The 15,961-nt window shown below is 47.8% G+C and overlaps 1 protein-coding gene across 4 annotated transcripts in view; it reads left to right on the plus strand.

Moving 5' to 3' along the window:
* The window catches only part of Myrip (myosin VIIA and Rab interacting protein), a 193,738-nt gene extending 179,248 nt beyond the window's left edge, over positions 1–14,490 (plus strand). For 3 of the 4 annotated variants that reach the window (XM_052724427.1, XM_052724435.1, XM_052724441.1), the window contains exons 13-17: positions 2,470–2,631; positions 7,686–7,790; positions 7,890–7,950; positions 10,202–10,300; positions 12,423–14,490. In XM_052724427.1, coding sequence (XP_052580387.1) covers positions 2,470–2,631; positions 7,686–7,790; positions 7,890–7,950; positions 10,202–10,300; positions 12,423–12,478 — 483 coding nt within the window. In that variant the 3' untranslated portion in view covers positions 12,479–14,490. Of the gene's footprint in view, positions 1–2,469; positions 2,632–7,685; positions 7,791–7,889; positions 7,951–10,201; positions 10,321–12,422 lie in introns of all 4 variants that reach the window. The other variant, XM_052724450.1, reaches the window with a different exon arrangement.
* Positions 14,491–15,961: the final 1,471 nt, after the last annotated feature.

Raw genomic sequence — 15,961 nt, forward strand, 5'->3', positions numbered from 1 at the left:
GGGGCGATGGTGGGGTGATGGTGGGGTGATGGTGGGGTGATGGTGGGGCTGGGGTGATGGTGGGGCGATGGTGGGGTGATGGTGGGGTGATGGTGGGGTGATGGTGGGGCGATGGTGGGGTGATGGTGGGGTGATGGTGGGGTGATGGTGGGGTGATGGTGGGGTGATGGTGGGGTGATGGTGGGCCAGGGCGATGGTGGGGTGATGGTGGGGCTGGGGTGATGGTGGGGCTGGGGTGATGGTGGGGCTGGGGTGATAGCTCAGTGGGGTGTGTTAATCCCATGGAATGAGAGTAAAGACCACCACCCAAATTAGACATTTATATCAAGCTTTATTATATGTGTACAATATAGCCAACCTGGTGACTGCCTCTCCCTAAATTCAGGATTTAAGAGGTCAACCTCAAACATAGGGGAAGTGGGGTTTCATAGCCCCAAAACTGCAAAAGGCTAGGGGACTTCCAAGGGTTGGGGGATTTTCAGAGGAATTTTGGTTAGGTAGGAACTTGGCAGAACATCTTATCAGGGTGGAGGTCAGAAGTGAGTTAAATTCCATAGGGTGTAGAGCAAGTCAAATTCCAGGAAATGGGTCAAGACCCAGAAAACAGGAATGAACTTAATTTGGCCTGGTGACAAGATGGCTTCTAATCTTACATGTAGTCGGGCTGGCCCATCGTAAGTGCTTGCCTTACAAACGTCAAGACCTGAGTTCAATCCTCAGTACTGGGGAGGCAGAAACAAACATGCCAGTCTAGCCAATGAGTGTCGCTGTCTCAAAAAACGAGATGGGAAGAACCTGAGGAATGACAGCAAAATTGTTCTCTGATTTCCACATGTATACACACAGAGACACACATGTACACACAAACACAGACACACACAAACACACACACACTGTTCCTAGAATCTTGCAGTAAAGAAATCTTTGAGGTGCTCTTTCTCCTAGGAATTTGACCACAGAGCCCATCCATAATGAACATCTCTCCAGCCATTCTGGCAAAGACTCCCTGAATAGCAGCCCATCCGGGAGAGGCATGTCACAGGCATCAGTGACCAGTTTGAAGAGGATGCAGATAACCCAAAGTAACCGCTGTTCACTCTCAACATGCACCTTGCTAAGCAAGCAGTCCTGGGTGACTTTCAAGAGGGCTGCTTTTTAGCAAGGTAGAATAACATTTTATGGAGTGGCATGCTGACTTCTGTTGTGGCGAGCCTGGAACAGAGCCACTGCACAACCCAGGTGTGGCAGGAGGACGTCTGGATCCGAGGGCTGAAGCGTGGAACTTGATAATATTCCAACAGAGATGGAGGCTGGCAGCACCACAGGGTAGAGATGGTAAAGGCGTAGGACCTGCCCCAGCCCTTCCCAGCTCCCGTCCAGGCTCTGCCTCATCCCAGCTGTGAGGCCAGAGAAGACACAGAACATCCTCATCTTTAGCACAGTGCTTACAACTGGATCTATCTTTAGAGTCACCTGAACATTCCAAGAGTTACATCATGGTGCACAAGAGGACTCAGTGGGTGAAGAGGCTTGCTGCCAAGCCTGACAATATGAGTTCAATCCCTAGCACTCACATGGTGGAAGGAGAGAACTGACTCCTGCAAGCTACACACAACTCCTCTAACCTACACACACACACACACACACACACACACACACACACACACCCTCTGGCACATGCATGTGAACACACACAAACACACAAATAAAAAGTGGAATTTTAAAAAATAAGTCCTACGGCTCTCTTGCCTTAGTTCTTGGCTCAGTAAATATGTCACCATTACCATGACCCTCCTGCAGCCCTTCAAGCCCATCACTTGAACTGTGCTCAGTGCAGACCTCTGTGTCCCCTCCCCCAGTGCCAGGAGAGCAGACTGAGAAAACACAAAGTAAAAACATGACCACTTAACCAGGCTGAGGGCTCAGATCTGTTCCTATTGCTTTGTCTTGGCTGTGATAAAAATAATTTTTAAAACACATTAGCAGATAATGGGGTCAGTTTGGAGTAGATCCAGCCCTGGGGTGAAGATGCGCATTCCTCTTGTTCCTGGTAAAATGAGTGATCCTGGGCATGGCACCGGTGCCACCATCACTTCCAATCTCACCCAGTTTAATCTTTGTCTGTGGCTATGCTTAAACAGGCTATTTCACATACATAATTCCAAAATAATCCCATCATGAGTTTACTTCCACTGGATAGTCCCTGTGATAAGCCCCTGGACAGATTCACAGTTCACATTGCTGGCGTTGGCTCGCTGTCCACTTTCCTAAATGACTTTCCTTGTGCTTGGAGGAGAGGAGAGATGTCAAAGGCTTCTGCCCTCACCTAAGTGTGAAGTGTTCATAAGCGGGGGCTCCCATCTCCCCCAGTGTTGAGCCCAGTTTTCTCTGGCCCCTTGATGACTGGCGCCCCTCAAAGAGCCTAGCCAGTCCCTGTCCACTGGGCTCAGAGCTGCACTGTCTCCACAGGTGTACCTGGCAGCGGGCACCGTGTACGGGCTGGAGGGACAGCTGAGCGAGCTGGAAGACGCTGCCCGCAGCATCCACAGCAGCACAGGCGAGACGGAGCTGGCAGACCTGGAGGACCAGGTGGCTGCAGCTGCAGCACAGGTGCACCATGCTGAGCTCCAGGTGAGCCCCCTCCTCTCTGTTGGGTTGAAGCAGGAAGCTCCCACTTCATAGACACATTTCAAAGTCATGGTGCCTGCCAGGCCCCATCAGCTCTAGCAGGCTAGCATCGAGGTGGCCACCTATAGCAAAAGACTCTAGCAAACCTTTTCTTTCTCTAAGTTTTTTTTTTTTAAATACATGTGAGTATTTTTCCTGCATGTGTGTATGTGCACTATGTGCGTGATTGGTCGGAAGTCATTGGATCCCTTGGAACTGGAATGATGGATGGCCATGAACCTGCATGTGGGTGCTGGGCGCCGAAGCCCAGGTCCTCTGCAAGAGCAACAGGTGCTCTTAACCAGTGCTCACCTCTGCAGCCCTCAAAGCTCTCCTGAAATAGAAAAGGTTTCCTCCCTCCCATAGCAGAGCTTCAGTTTATATTATCTGTCTTGGATTTCCTTTAAGACCTACGCTAATGGTGGAGGAGATGGTTCAACCAGAAAGTGCTTGCCACTAAAACCCGAGGGCCCATGTTCAGATCCCAGCCCCCACACAGAAAGCCAGGCAAGCTGACAGGTACCTGTAATCCCAGTGCTGAGGAGGCAGAGGTGTGAGCCTCCCTGAGGTCCATTGACCAGCCAACCTATTCAGATCCATGAGCCCTAGGTTCAGTGAGAGATACTCTCTGAAAATGTAAGGTAGAGAGTGATTGAGGAAGGTGCATGATATCAACCCCTGACATCTACTATACGTGTGCATACATGTATGTGCATTCACACATGTATATACACAAACTTGCACACACACGTGTGCACACATGCACACTCATGCTGGTCTCCTCCCATTTCATCACAAGGCCACGCTCTCATACTGTGGGTTACTCCCCACTGTTTCCCCACCAGCGACTCAAAGCTACACGAGAGCCAGGGACCGTTGTCTGGCCTAAAGGAAGAACTCCTGACACTTAACAAAAATGGGGTAGGAGCTGGAGAGATGGTTTAGCAGCAAAGAGCATGGCCGCCCTTGCAGAGGACCTGGGAACCTGCATGTGGGTGCTGGGCGCCGAAGCCCAGGTCCTCTGCAAGAGCAGCAGGTGCTCTTAACCAGTGCTCACCTCTGCAGCCCTCAAAGCTCTCCTGAAATAGAAAAGGTTTCCTCCCTCCCATAGCAGAGCTTCAGTTTATCAGCTCCCAGCTCCCATGTCAGATGCTCCCAGCTCGCATGTCAGATGCTCACAACTGGTCAGAACTCCACCTCCAGGGCATTCGGTTCCCTCTTCTGGCCTCCATGGGCACCTGCACACACGTGCACAAACCCACACAAAGTACACGTGTATGTATGTGTACCAGAGGCCGTATGAGAGGAGCAGCAGGTGGTGGTTGAGGTTCAGGGTGTCAAGCCATCAGGAGGCAACCCCCTGATGGATAAATCTTGGTCAGACAAGATCCCCCAAGATCACAGACCCCAGAATGTCTCTGGCTCCTGCCATGACCTTGGGTGCTTGCTGTTGCTCGTTCTCTGATATCTGGCATGGTTGAGTTGGGTGTGGGGAAATTCCCCACTGCCTGTAAGGTAATGTGTTTACCTCATTGGAAACATCCCATTCTTCTGGGCAATTTTACCTACAAATTATTATGAAGATGACTTCCTCCCTAGCTGTACCTTCTAATTGATAATGATGTTAGCTTATACAGAGCCTTGATGAATAAAAGTATATACAAAGATATGTTTTTCTCAGTCAAGACCTTTGAGTTCCACCTTAGAAGCTGCTTTAGATAACAGCTCAGCTTAATGGTTAAAGGGGAACCATTGAATTCTCCAGCAGCCAGGCTGGCCCTAATTCTCTTGATCCTTAATTGAGACAGACATGGGTCTCGGTGTCCTTGTCCCCATTCCTGCCCTCAGTTCTCCTGATATAAGAACTGGTGACAGATGGGTATACACCCTAAAGACCTATAGGTCTGATTGTCTTTTATGTACAAAAGTTTAGGTTTGTGATTCCTTTAGGATTCCTTGTAAGATTAACTCTCAAGATAGACAGAAAAATGACTGATTCTTTCTTGGCAGCCTGGTATACGCCCTGCCAGCAAGAGAGTTGTCTGTAAAAAGACACTTTCTGTCTACTTATATTCTGATGACCTACAATAAGTTACTTAGAAATAAATGTATATGGGATATTGGGATGACTTTGTTTTTAATCATATAAGGGAGATGAAAAAACATGTTACCTGTACTCTGTAGGAATTTAGCAAAATCTCTGTATGGGATAGAGATTAGAATTAATAGATGTTTCTTAGAAGTACTTTGACCTTTAAGAATCCTTGTGGAAAACATTAACTGTTTTGCTGAGGGGACCTTGCAGCCCTCCTGTAACCTTGGTCACAGGACACTTCAGGCACACTTGGGGCTCTTGTATTCTTGTGTATTGTGAAGGACAAGAGTCATGGAGGCATATGATGCTCCCCTTCAGTAAGACATGTAGATTAAGGTTGGGGACCTCTGAATGAGGAAATACTTTATGTAACAATTGATAAATACATCTTTGTACGGCTGTGAGAGCCCAGCCAAATGCAGTCCAGCAAGTCCATCAGAAGAGGCTGATGAGTAAAGAAGGAAATGATCAAGAGAATGTGTGAGTGTCTTTTTAATACCCTCCTCAGATAGACAAGCCCAGGACATGCCAATGCTGCAGATTTTCCCTTCGAACCCTGAGTGCTGTCTTAGAGGCTGGTCCCTGAGGCAGCAATATATATGTGAACAAAAAACCTTTTTTTTTTTTTTTTGGTTTTTCGAGACAGGGTTTCTCTGTGTAGTTTTGGTGCCTGTCCTGGATCTCACTCTGTAGACCAGGCTGGCCTCGAACTCACAGAGATCCTCCTGGCTCTCCCTCCTAAGTGCTGGGATTAAAGGCATGTGCCACCGCCACCCGGCTTCAAAAAAATCTTTTTAAGGGGGTAAATAAAGGAATGAACAGATAGTGTACACTTCTCAGGCTGTGGGTGAGGAGCAGAGCTTAGATACAGCCGTCTCCATGGAGCACTGTCATCTACTACATTCTGGAAATGCTTCTTTGCCACTTCTGTACATGTGTACTTGTCCCTCATGGATCAGAGCGAGTCATAGGCTAAACCACTGACTCCAGCTGGGATCTGTGGGTATTCTCTCAGGAAGCCACACCATTTTCTTTCCTTTATAAAGGACTTGGTATAGGTCTACTACTCACAGACTACTATAGGACCCACACTAGGCATGTCTTAGTTACACACAACCTACCTCAACTGGTGCTTGTCTGTAATTCCAGCATTGAGGATTAAGGTTGAGAGTTCAAAGTCATCCTTGTCTACAGAGCAAATTTGGGGCTAGCTTGGGCTACATGAGATGCTGGCTCAAGATACATTAGTAAAGAAAAAGGTGGGCGTTCCATGTGTTTCTCTAGGCTAAGACACGGCGGGGCCGGGGGCAGTATGGCTCAGCAGAGAAGGGCACTGACCACACAGGCCTGGAAACCTGAGTTGTCTCCCACAGAAACTCCATGTAGAGATAGAAGGGAAGAACCAGAGAAACAATCCAGGAAGTTGTCCTCTGACTTACACATGTGCCATGGCATGTGCACCCCATATGCACTTTATAAATGCATACGTAAATTATTTAAAAAGAGAGAAACAGCAGGAGTTCAGTACATTTCCCTAATGTTGGTACTGTCTTTACTTTTTTATTTGTTTTGTTTTTCAAGACAGGGTTTCTCTGTGTAGTCCTGGCTGTCCTAGAACTCACTCTGTAGACCAGGCTGGACTTGAACTCACAGATCTGCCTGCCTCTGCCTCCTGAGTGCTGGGATTAAGGCATGTGCCACTGCCACTGCCTGCTTTGTCCCTATACTTTAACCCTGCATCCTGGCCAGGCCTGAGGAGATGGCACGGCACAATTGGTGAAGTACTTGTCTTGCAAACACGAGGGCCTGTTCCCATCCCCAGATCCCAATTTAAAAACATGAAGGAAAAGGCCTGGCATTGTGGTAAATTCTTGTAATCTCACAATTGAGGAGGCAGAGACAGGCTTGAGACCCTGGGTAGAGACCTGGGAGGTAGAGAGCCTGGGGCTTGCTGGCCAGCCAGCCTAAGTGAATCGTCTGGTTCCAAGCCAGTGAGAGATGCTGTCCCATAAACAGCCAGGCCAGAGACTCTTCCTACCCCCTTCTGCAGTGCCCCTGAGTGAGGGTGTGGGCAGTGTGACACAGACATCCCATTTAGGGCGGAGCACTCCAGAGTCACCTGCTCTGCACTTTGGCCAGTCATGAGTCTCCATTAGCCACTGACCACGGCAAACAGAAGCTTCTTTGATGAGAGGTGGAAGCTGGAGTAACTGTGGATGCAGAGATGGGTGTTTAGAAGGCAGTTTACAGCTGCGTCCAGTTAGCAAGCAGGTTCTCCCGTGGGGCCTGTGACCTCCCCAGCCACGGGTGTTCGTGGAGCTCCACCCTGTGGGGCAGGCCGTTCGTGCCACTATTACACTTTTTGAAGTTTTTAATTACCTCAGCAGCACCTCCCTGAGGACCAAGGTCCCAGGACCTCTGCAGAACAAACATCCTCATCCCACAGAAGACATTCTGGTCACTCAGACCTAGGTGGCTCTGGGCCAACATTCCCATAGTGCTCCAGGCCTTCAATTTATCCCTGTGCGTACTCTAACAGGGCTGTTGACATACCCTAGAACTGTAAAACTAGAAACTTAAATTTATGCATTTCCTGTGTTTTGTCTTTTCCTTACAGCATTAGATAGACCAGTGATTGGTAGGCGCTGAATGAATGCAAGGGCCAGGGGTTGTGGCACATGTCTGTATTCCTAGCACTTAGGACACGGAGGCAGGAGGATCAGGAGTTCAAGTCATCCTCAACTACACAGCAAGTTCTAGGCCAGCCTGGATTCATGAGACTTTGTCCAAAAAGAAAAACAGAATTGAGTGTATGAATGAGCATACATCAAAGCAGGCTTGTTCTTTGGAAGTCTGTAACACCTTAACCAAGATTCTTCCTTCCTTTCTGTATTTACTGACCCTGCCTTCCTGTTGCATGAAGATTTCGGACATCGAGAGCCGGATCTCAGCCCTGACCATCGCTGGCTTGAACATAGCACCCTGTGTGCGTCTCACAAGACGACGGGATCAGAAGCAGAGGAGCCAGGTGCGTCTGTCCTTCCCTCCCGCATTAGAAGATTCCATGACCTGGAAATTCCAAGTGCAGTGTCTACAGAGCTTTACTGGAGGCTGTGTTTGCTTGTAGGTACAAACGATAGACACATCGAGGCAACAGAGGAGGAAACTGCCTGCTCCTCCTGTGAAAGGTGTGCTGCACTTAAAACACCAAGCTGGAGTCATGGAAAGAGCTCAGAGCCCTGTGTGTGAGCATGTGTGAGGACCAGATCCAATGTACCCTCTCCCCAAGGATTGTTCTGCTCTGTCTTCCTTCCTTCGTGGGTGTGTGATAGGGTGTGCATGAGAATCGATGAGTACGAGTGAGCAGAAGTGAGTGTGAGAGTGGTGGTGTATGTCAGTGTGCCTGTGTGAGCAAGTGTGTGTGTGAAAGTGTGGGGGTCTGAGAGGATGAGGATGAGAGCGTGCAGAGGTGAGAGTATGTGTATGCAGGTGAGATGTGTGAGTCTGTGTGTGCATGCATAAATGTGAAGGTGTATGGCTGAATGTGGATGTACATGTGAAGGTGTGGGGGCTCAGTGTACAGCTGAGTGTGGGTATGCATATGAGTATGAGGTTGTAGATGAGTGAGTATCTGTATTGATGTGTCTATGGGAGAGTATATGAAGTGTGTGAGTACATGTATGTCTTTGTATGAGAGTATGAACATGTGGCAATGTGAGTATGGAGTGCTGTGGGATGGTCTGTATGTCAAATGTGTTGCTGATTGGTCAATAAATAAATCACTGATTGGCCCGTGGCCAGGCAGGAAGTATAGGCGGGACAAGGAGGAGAATAGAGCTGGGAAGTGGAAGGCTGAGAGAGGGAGACACTGCCAGCCGCCATCAGGACAAGGAAGATGTAAAGTACCAGTAAGCCACAAGCCACGTGGCAAGGTATAGATTAATAGAAATGGATTAATTTAAGCTGTAAGAACAGTTAGCAAGAAGCCTGCCACGGCCATACAGTTTGTAACCAATATAAGTCTCTGTGTTTACTTGATCGGGTTTGAGCGGCTTGGGACTGGCGGGTGAGAGAGATTTGCCCTGACTGTGGGCCAGGCAGGAAAACTCTAGCAACAATGGAGAGAGTATGAGAATGTGTGTGATTGTATGTGTGTGTGTGTGTGATTGTCTTAGTGTATGTGTGAAGGTATGTATGGGTGTGGGATAGTCATGTGTGAACTTGTGAATGTATGTGTGATTTTATATGAGTGTGTGTATGTATGGGGGTGTGAGAGGCTATGAGGTGTGCATGTGGTCTGTTGGGGATATGGGTGTGCATGTGAGTCTGAGAGTGAGTGTGTGGGCATATGAGTGAGTGCATTGTGAATGTGTTTGAACATGTGTGGGGTGAATTAGTGCATTAGTGTGTGAGAGTATATGCTTATTTTTTGTGAGTGTGTGTCTGTGAAACTGTGTGTGAGTGAGTAATTGTGTTTAGGTAAGATTATATGTTTAAGAGTGTTGGCCGCATAAGTATGGAGGTATCTGGGTATATGTCAGGTGTGTGCATGTGTGGTATGTGTGTCTGAGTGTGGGGATGGACTTGGTGTGTAACAGTGTGTGCATAAGCATGAGTGTGAAAGTATGAATGTGTTGGTGTGTGTCCATGTATGCAAGAGTACCGTGTGAGCGTGTGAATGTGAGAGTTTCTGCCAGTTTGAGTATGAGGCTGTGAAAGTGAGTATGTCAATGTGAATGCATTTCTGAGTGTTTTGAGTGTATATACATATGTGTTTGAGAGTGTGTTTATGAGCGTGTATGAATCTAAGTTTGTGAATATGACTGTGTTTATGAGTGGAGGTCTGAATGTATGCTCAAGTTTGTGTGTGTATCTGTGTATGTGTCTGTGTTTGAGTGTGTATGCATGAGTGATTGTGTGTGAGTGTGAGGGTGCATGTGTATTTTGTGTGTGAGCATATGTGAACTTGAGGTGTGTTTTGTGTATGTGTGAGCTTGCATGTAAATGAGTGTATGCATGTACTTGTGTATGAGTGTGTGCGGAGCTAGGCTGGTAACCAGTAACCCCCAGCAGTGCCCCGGGCCTCTGTCGTGTCCCCCCTCCCGCCCCCCCCCCCCACAGCACCTGAATTACAAGTATTTTATGTGGATGCTGGGATCCAGACTCAGGCACGGCAAACCTTCCTCCCGACCAAGCCGTCTCTCCAGCCGTTCTTACCTGTCTTGACTTGGGTCCCCCAGAAGCGAACCTTGGAACATGGATGTGTGGGGGGTAGGTTATGAGGAGATTCCAGAAAGCGCTAAGGGTAGAGGGAAGACAAAGGATAGGAAAGCGGGGCAAGTCAGGGTGCTTTAATGAGTGAGTTATTCTTGGGGAAATGAAGCCATCCCCTCAACTGAGCCATCTCCCGGCACCTAATTCTTATTGTTTCCTTTTTAGCTGAAAAAATGGAAGCACCCGCTGTGGCCGCTGTGAGAACATTTAACCGTAACTTCCTTCTACAAGGCTTCTCCACAAGCAGGCCCTCGGAAAGCGAAGGTGGTACCAAGGACTTGATGGTAAATTCTATCTCGTGCCGCCGTGCCACGTGACGTTCCCTGCTTTCCCGTGCCCGGCACACCGGTCCCTCCCTCCATAGCTGTGCCGCCAGGTCTGGCACTGCTGGCTCCTTGACCTGAGCCCGTTGTCTCAGACGCACCTCTGCCTGGCTCATTTTAAGAACCAGCTACGATATGATGGAATTGCAAGTGTGCCGGGCCTGGAGGTGTGTAAGGGCTTTTACTCCGGAATGGTCCGTGTGCATTTGAAATTTTCTGTTAGTCGTGAATGGCTCTTCCTAAGTAGAGTCAGCAGCTGCCCCAAATGACAAAGGACAGGACAAAGGGAAACGTCACAGACTCTAGGGGGTCACACGGGAAGGGCTAATGAAGTGTTTGCGTGAAAACATTTGCAGCTAGATGGGGTGGCTTATGTCTGTAATCGCATCGTTAGGGAGGCTAAGGCAGGAGCATTGCTGTGAATTTGGGGCCAGATAGGGCTTCATGATGAAGTCCAGGTGAGCCTTAGTTACACAGCAAGACACTGTGGCCGATAACATGGCTCATAGAGTGTCGTAGTTAGGTTTACTATTGCTGTGATGAAACACTGTGACCAAAGCAACTCGGGGAGAAAAGGGTTTTATGTGGCTTACATATCCTGAGTCACAGTCTGTTGATGGAATCAAAGGCAGGAACTCAAATTGGGCAGGAACCTGGAGGCAGGAGCTGATGCAGAGGCCATGGAGGGGTGCTGCTTATTGGCTTGCTCAGCCTGCTTTCTTGTAGAACCCAGGGCAGCCCAGGGATGGCACCACTGAAAATGAGGTGGGCCCTCCTCCATCAATGCTAATTAAGAAAACACCTTACAGGTTTGCCTACAGCCCAGTCTTATGTCAGCATTTGAATTTGTGTGTGTGCATGTGTGATCTTTAAGTTAAATAATCAATTCATCAATGAATATAAAAACACAATTTGCAGCTGGGTTATGGTGGCTTACATATGCAATCTCAACATGAGGGAGGATGAAATAAGAGGATTGTTGTAAACTCAACACCAACCTGGGCTACACAGTGAATGCCAGGTCTGCCAGACACTGTCTCAAAACAGTTAACAGCAATATGTGCATCAGAAGTTCAGAAAACAGTACAGTACATTGGAAGAGATATCTGACCCAGGCATGTCCAGAGTATGTGCCTTGCTGATGGCAGATCCTGTGTGGAATGGGTGGAGGGATAGAAGGACACACCCACCTGCTGCTGTCTAGGCACCCTCTGCCTCTCCCATCCTCATCATCACCCTCCTGGTCTACTCTGAGTGCAGAAGTACCAGGTGATGGTATGGTATGAGGTCTACCCTTTGAACCACACATTACTGTCTTGATGGCCACACGGAACCTCAGTCCTCATTACCTTTCCTTTACTGGTCACCTGTGACCCCTGACCTTTCAAAGTTCAGTCATCTTGCTACTGGCCATAACTTCAAAAAGCCTAAAAAAAATTAAGCCTGGTGGTGATGTATTCCTTTAATCCCAGCACTTGGGAGGCAGAGGCAAGTGGATCTCTGTAAGTTTGAAGCCAGCCTGGTCTACAGAGTGAGTTCCAGACAGCCAGGGCTACACAGAGAAACTCTGTCTTGAAAAACCAAAAAAAAAAAGAAAGAAAGAAAAGAAGGAAAGATGGAAGGAGAGAGAGAGAGAGAGAGAGAGAGAGAGAGAGAGAGAGAGAGAGAGAGAGAGAGAGATCGGAGATAGTGGTGGAGGGCATGTCCATTTACCTGAAGTAGGCGTAGGCGAGTTCGGAGCCTGCCTTGGTGGTGGAAGTTTGCTGGGTTATGTTTGGTGAGTTAAGAGCTCCCTTATTGCCTTTCCAGAAATAAATGCCAATTAGAGAACTGAGCAATGTGAACATTGAGCATTGGTTAAGATGCTTAAATATCCAACTACCCATCACAGAAAATACCTAAGTACATAACAGAAAATCTGCTTCCTAAGAATTAGTTTGCAAACAGAAAACCTCAGTAAATCCCAGGAGAAAGAAAGTGTCCAGTCACCCCTATAACCACGTCCCAGACTTGATCAGTTTGCCAGGTAGCTGGTGACAGTGTATCCATCTTGCTTCATTCAGGAGTCTGTTCTGGAGTCGGCTGTGATGTACTAACCTCGGAACTCCACAGCCAGTGACCACTGCCTCCGGCCGTACACGACAGTGCCTTGACCCAACAGCCATCGAGTACTGTGTGGATTTCCAGTGAGGCGAGGGCCTGGGGAGGCCCCAGTGCACTGCGGCACAGGGCTGTCCTGATACCTCACCCAGAAGGCCATCTCAGTCTGCACGCTGAGGTCTCGCCCACTCTCTGCCTTAGGCTCCCAGGGGAATCTGAGACCGAATATCCAGGCGCTGGCTTCCAATAGCAGAGCTCTGTGTTCAAAAGATGCATTGTGCCTGTCTAATTTGCTCCCGTGTCTTGTTCTCACCATCTCTGTGTGTTTTAATCTCTTTTATCTCCATCAACAGTTCATCCAATGGAAAACTGTTGGAGAGGAGGAGCTTCAGGGAAGGAGGAAGGAGGGGGTTATTATCCTTGCTTACTCTTGTTTATCATCTCCTAACAGCTGCTAAGAGCAGGGGGCACTAGAAACAATTCCACTGGGAAATGCTCAGCCACCTCCAGCTAGGCTCCCAGCCCCCACCCCCACCTCCATCACTGTCCTTCTCATGGCTTGGCAATCAGCAGCCACAAAATGAAAAGCTCTGATCCACCCGAGCCATAGCCAGGTCTCTTTGAAACCATGTCTCATTTTGAATTTGGGGTTCTTGCATGGATTTACTCAGGGGGAGAGGGGCCTAAGGAATGTCATTATTAGTCTAACTTTCAGGACACTGTTCAGCATCAGTGTGATGTGGCTTGGTCATGACTGACACTGAAATGAGATTTGGGTAAATGAACTATTGCAAAATAGAACTAGACAAGGAAAGTGTTCTGTTCTCCAAAATACATTTCCCACCGGATTCAACGAGATTCATGTTCAACCGCAATGGTGAAGGTGGTTAGGAAATCACCTTAGAGAAAAGTAGTGTGAACTGGGAGGGAAGCAAGAGGTGATCCTGGCTGCACATTCACGGTCTGTTCCGGGGAGAGGCTGGCCTAAATGCATGAGTATCTAAAGTGTATTTATGCACACAAATGGAACTTAACACTCCGCTGCACTCACTGGGAACTTGTAGCCTGTTTTTAATGTTGGTTTCCAGGATATTCTGAATCATGGAGTATGGTGGGGTTGGGGGCCAAAGGAGGGATTGTGAGGCGGTGAGCAGGGCAATGGGTGACCTTTAGGTGCTGGCTCTGGAGGAGACAATGTTCTCAATTTTGTCTAGTGTCCCTCTCTGGTAGGCATATAGGTTTTCCAGAATCCAAACCCAGGGTCAGACCACTGAACTTGCTGAAGCCTTATGTGTGAGCTGGTTCTAACTGGAATGCCCCCGTCCCCCAAAAGCCCAGCTCTGTTTTCACCCCCATGTTCTCGTGTGCATCCCCAGGCTTGATTTAACTGCTGTCCCTGCGCTGTGCCATTACTGCTGATGGGGGTCCTCGTATTCCATAATGCTCCTGCTGTTGTATGTATCTCCCCAGAGAAAGGACTCCATGGAAATAGTAAACCTTTGGCATTTTATCCTGTGGGTGTGGTTCACACTAAAACAAAATTGAAAACACAACGAAAAGATCTGACTTCTAAACAGTCCTTTTCCTTAGGAGGCATGAGACTGCCTTTGTGCTAACAGTGTTCAAATACTCAGTTTTCTTTTGAAAAAAAAAGTGTGTACTCTGTAAGCCTTGCAAAAAATAATACTAATAATGAAGAAAAAGCCTGTTCTATGGCATCTGAACTTTTTTAAAGGTTTCCTTGTGCCAAATAAGTACAAAGATTTAATTTACTATTTAAACCATAAACATGCTATAGTTCCAGAAAATTATTTTGTCATCCAGTGATTTTGATCTTTAGTGTCAATATTTATATTTAGATTAATTTTTATAAATGAAATATTTTGATGGTTTAAGAAATTGAGGACAGAACGGATACTATGTCTGATGGCCTCTCGGGGTTATGCCTTCATGTCTCACACACTCGGCCAAGAATCACTGTCAAAAGAAACGACCACGACCGAGCAGTAAAAGTCACTTATGAAAATCGTCTGCGTGTGTGATTTTTATTTATTTATTTGCTTATTTTGGTTAGAAGTGTCCGGGAGTCTGTGTCCCTGCATGCCTTCGAGTTTTACCACACACAGCCGTCTGACGGTTGGTTCTCTCTCCATAGTTGAAACAAGGCAGTTTCCCAGGACTGGGATTACAGGGGTGCACCTGCACGTTACAGGGGTGCACCTGCACGTTGTTACAGGGGTGCACCTGCACGTTGGCTTTTTGCTTTTCTTACTTGGGCGTAGGGAATCTGAACTCAGATGTTCACACCTGAACAAGTACTTTGCTGACACAGCCACCTCCCCAGCCCACGTGGACACTTTGACTAAGGCAACCACCAGAAGATTCTGCTACCTGTAGCAGGGTGACACCCACAGCAAAGAGCAGTCCGGCCCAGACTTTCCACAGTGCTGAGGATAAGAACCCTGAGTTGGTTAGACCTTGGAGGTGAACCCAGATGTCAGTAGGGAGTCCCTTACCTGCCTCATAGACACTGTGGATAGTCACTCCCCCACTGTCTTAGGGTTTCTATTGCTGTGAAGAGACACCATGACCATGGCACCTCTTATAAAGGAAAAAGATTTAATTAGTGTGGCTTACATTTTCAGAGGTTTAGTCCACTATCATCATGGTGCGACATGGTGGTGTGCAGATGGACATGGTGCTGGAGAGGTAGCCGAGTGACCTACATCTTGACTTGCAGGCAACAGGGACTCCCTACTGGAACACTGGGCCTGGCTTGAGCATATATGAGACCTCAAAGCCCACCCCTACAGTGACACACTTCCTCCAACAAGGCCATACCTATTGCAATAAAGCCACACCTCCTAATACTGCCCCTCCCTCTGAGCTTATGGGGGCCAGTTACATTCAAACTGCCACACCCACCCTTTTTCAGGCTTAGGAGGTTGCAACACCCTGGTATGCCCATAACACCTAAGCCAGACACTGGTTCCTGCCATCCACAAATGGGAATAGAAACCCTCTGTTAATCTGGAAGAAACAAGTATATGGAGATACAAAAGCCAACAGCCTTGTCAACCTAAGGTCCATAGAGCACTGCTGTAATATGGCTGTTTCCTCAGGGGTGGACCTTTCTGGAATGAGCAGAAAGCTTCATGTGTTGAGAAACATGCAAGATTCACAAGGCTCCTCTGCTTACATAAGCTATAAACTGTTGCTGGGAAAGAGGAGACTCTTCTGTGCAGCTGCCTACAGGTAGTATAGAGTACCAAACATTCAGCTTTCTCAGCTGTCACCATGATGGGGTGGATCTTCTTGGTGATGCACCTGCTTTGAGTCAATCATGCTTCTATAAGTAACCCCTCACCCATGTTCCAACAAGTGTCCCCAATAATCTCATGGAGTCACCAAGCTGGATTTGGGTGACATCGTGTTGTGGGTCTGTCATCGCCCTATCTGAGGAAAAGTCATGCAGTAGACACCCTCAGATGTGCTTAGCATC

The sequence above is a fragment of the Peromyscus californicus genome, unplaced genomic scaffold, assembly GCF_007827085.1.
Source record: "Peromyscus californicus insignis strain IS unplaced genomic scaffold, ASM782708v3 Scaffold_11__1_contigs__length_118956290, whole genome shotgun sequence".
Classification (NCBI taxonomy): Eukaryota; Metazoa; Chordata; class Mammalia; order Rodentia; family Cricetidae; genus Peromyscus; species Peromyscus californicus.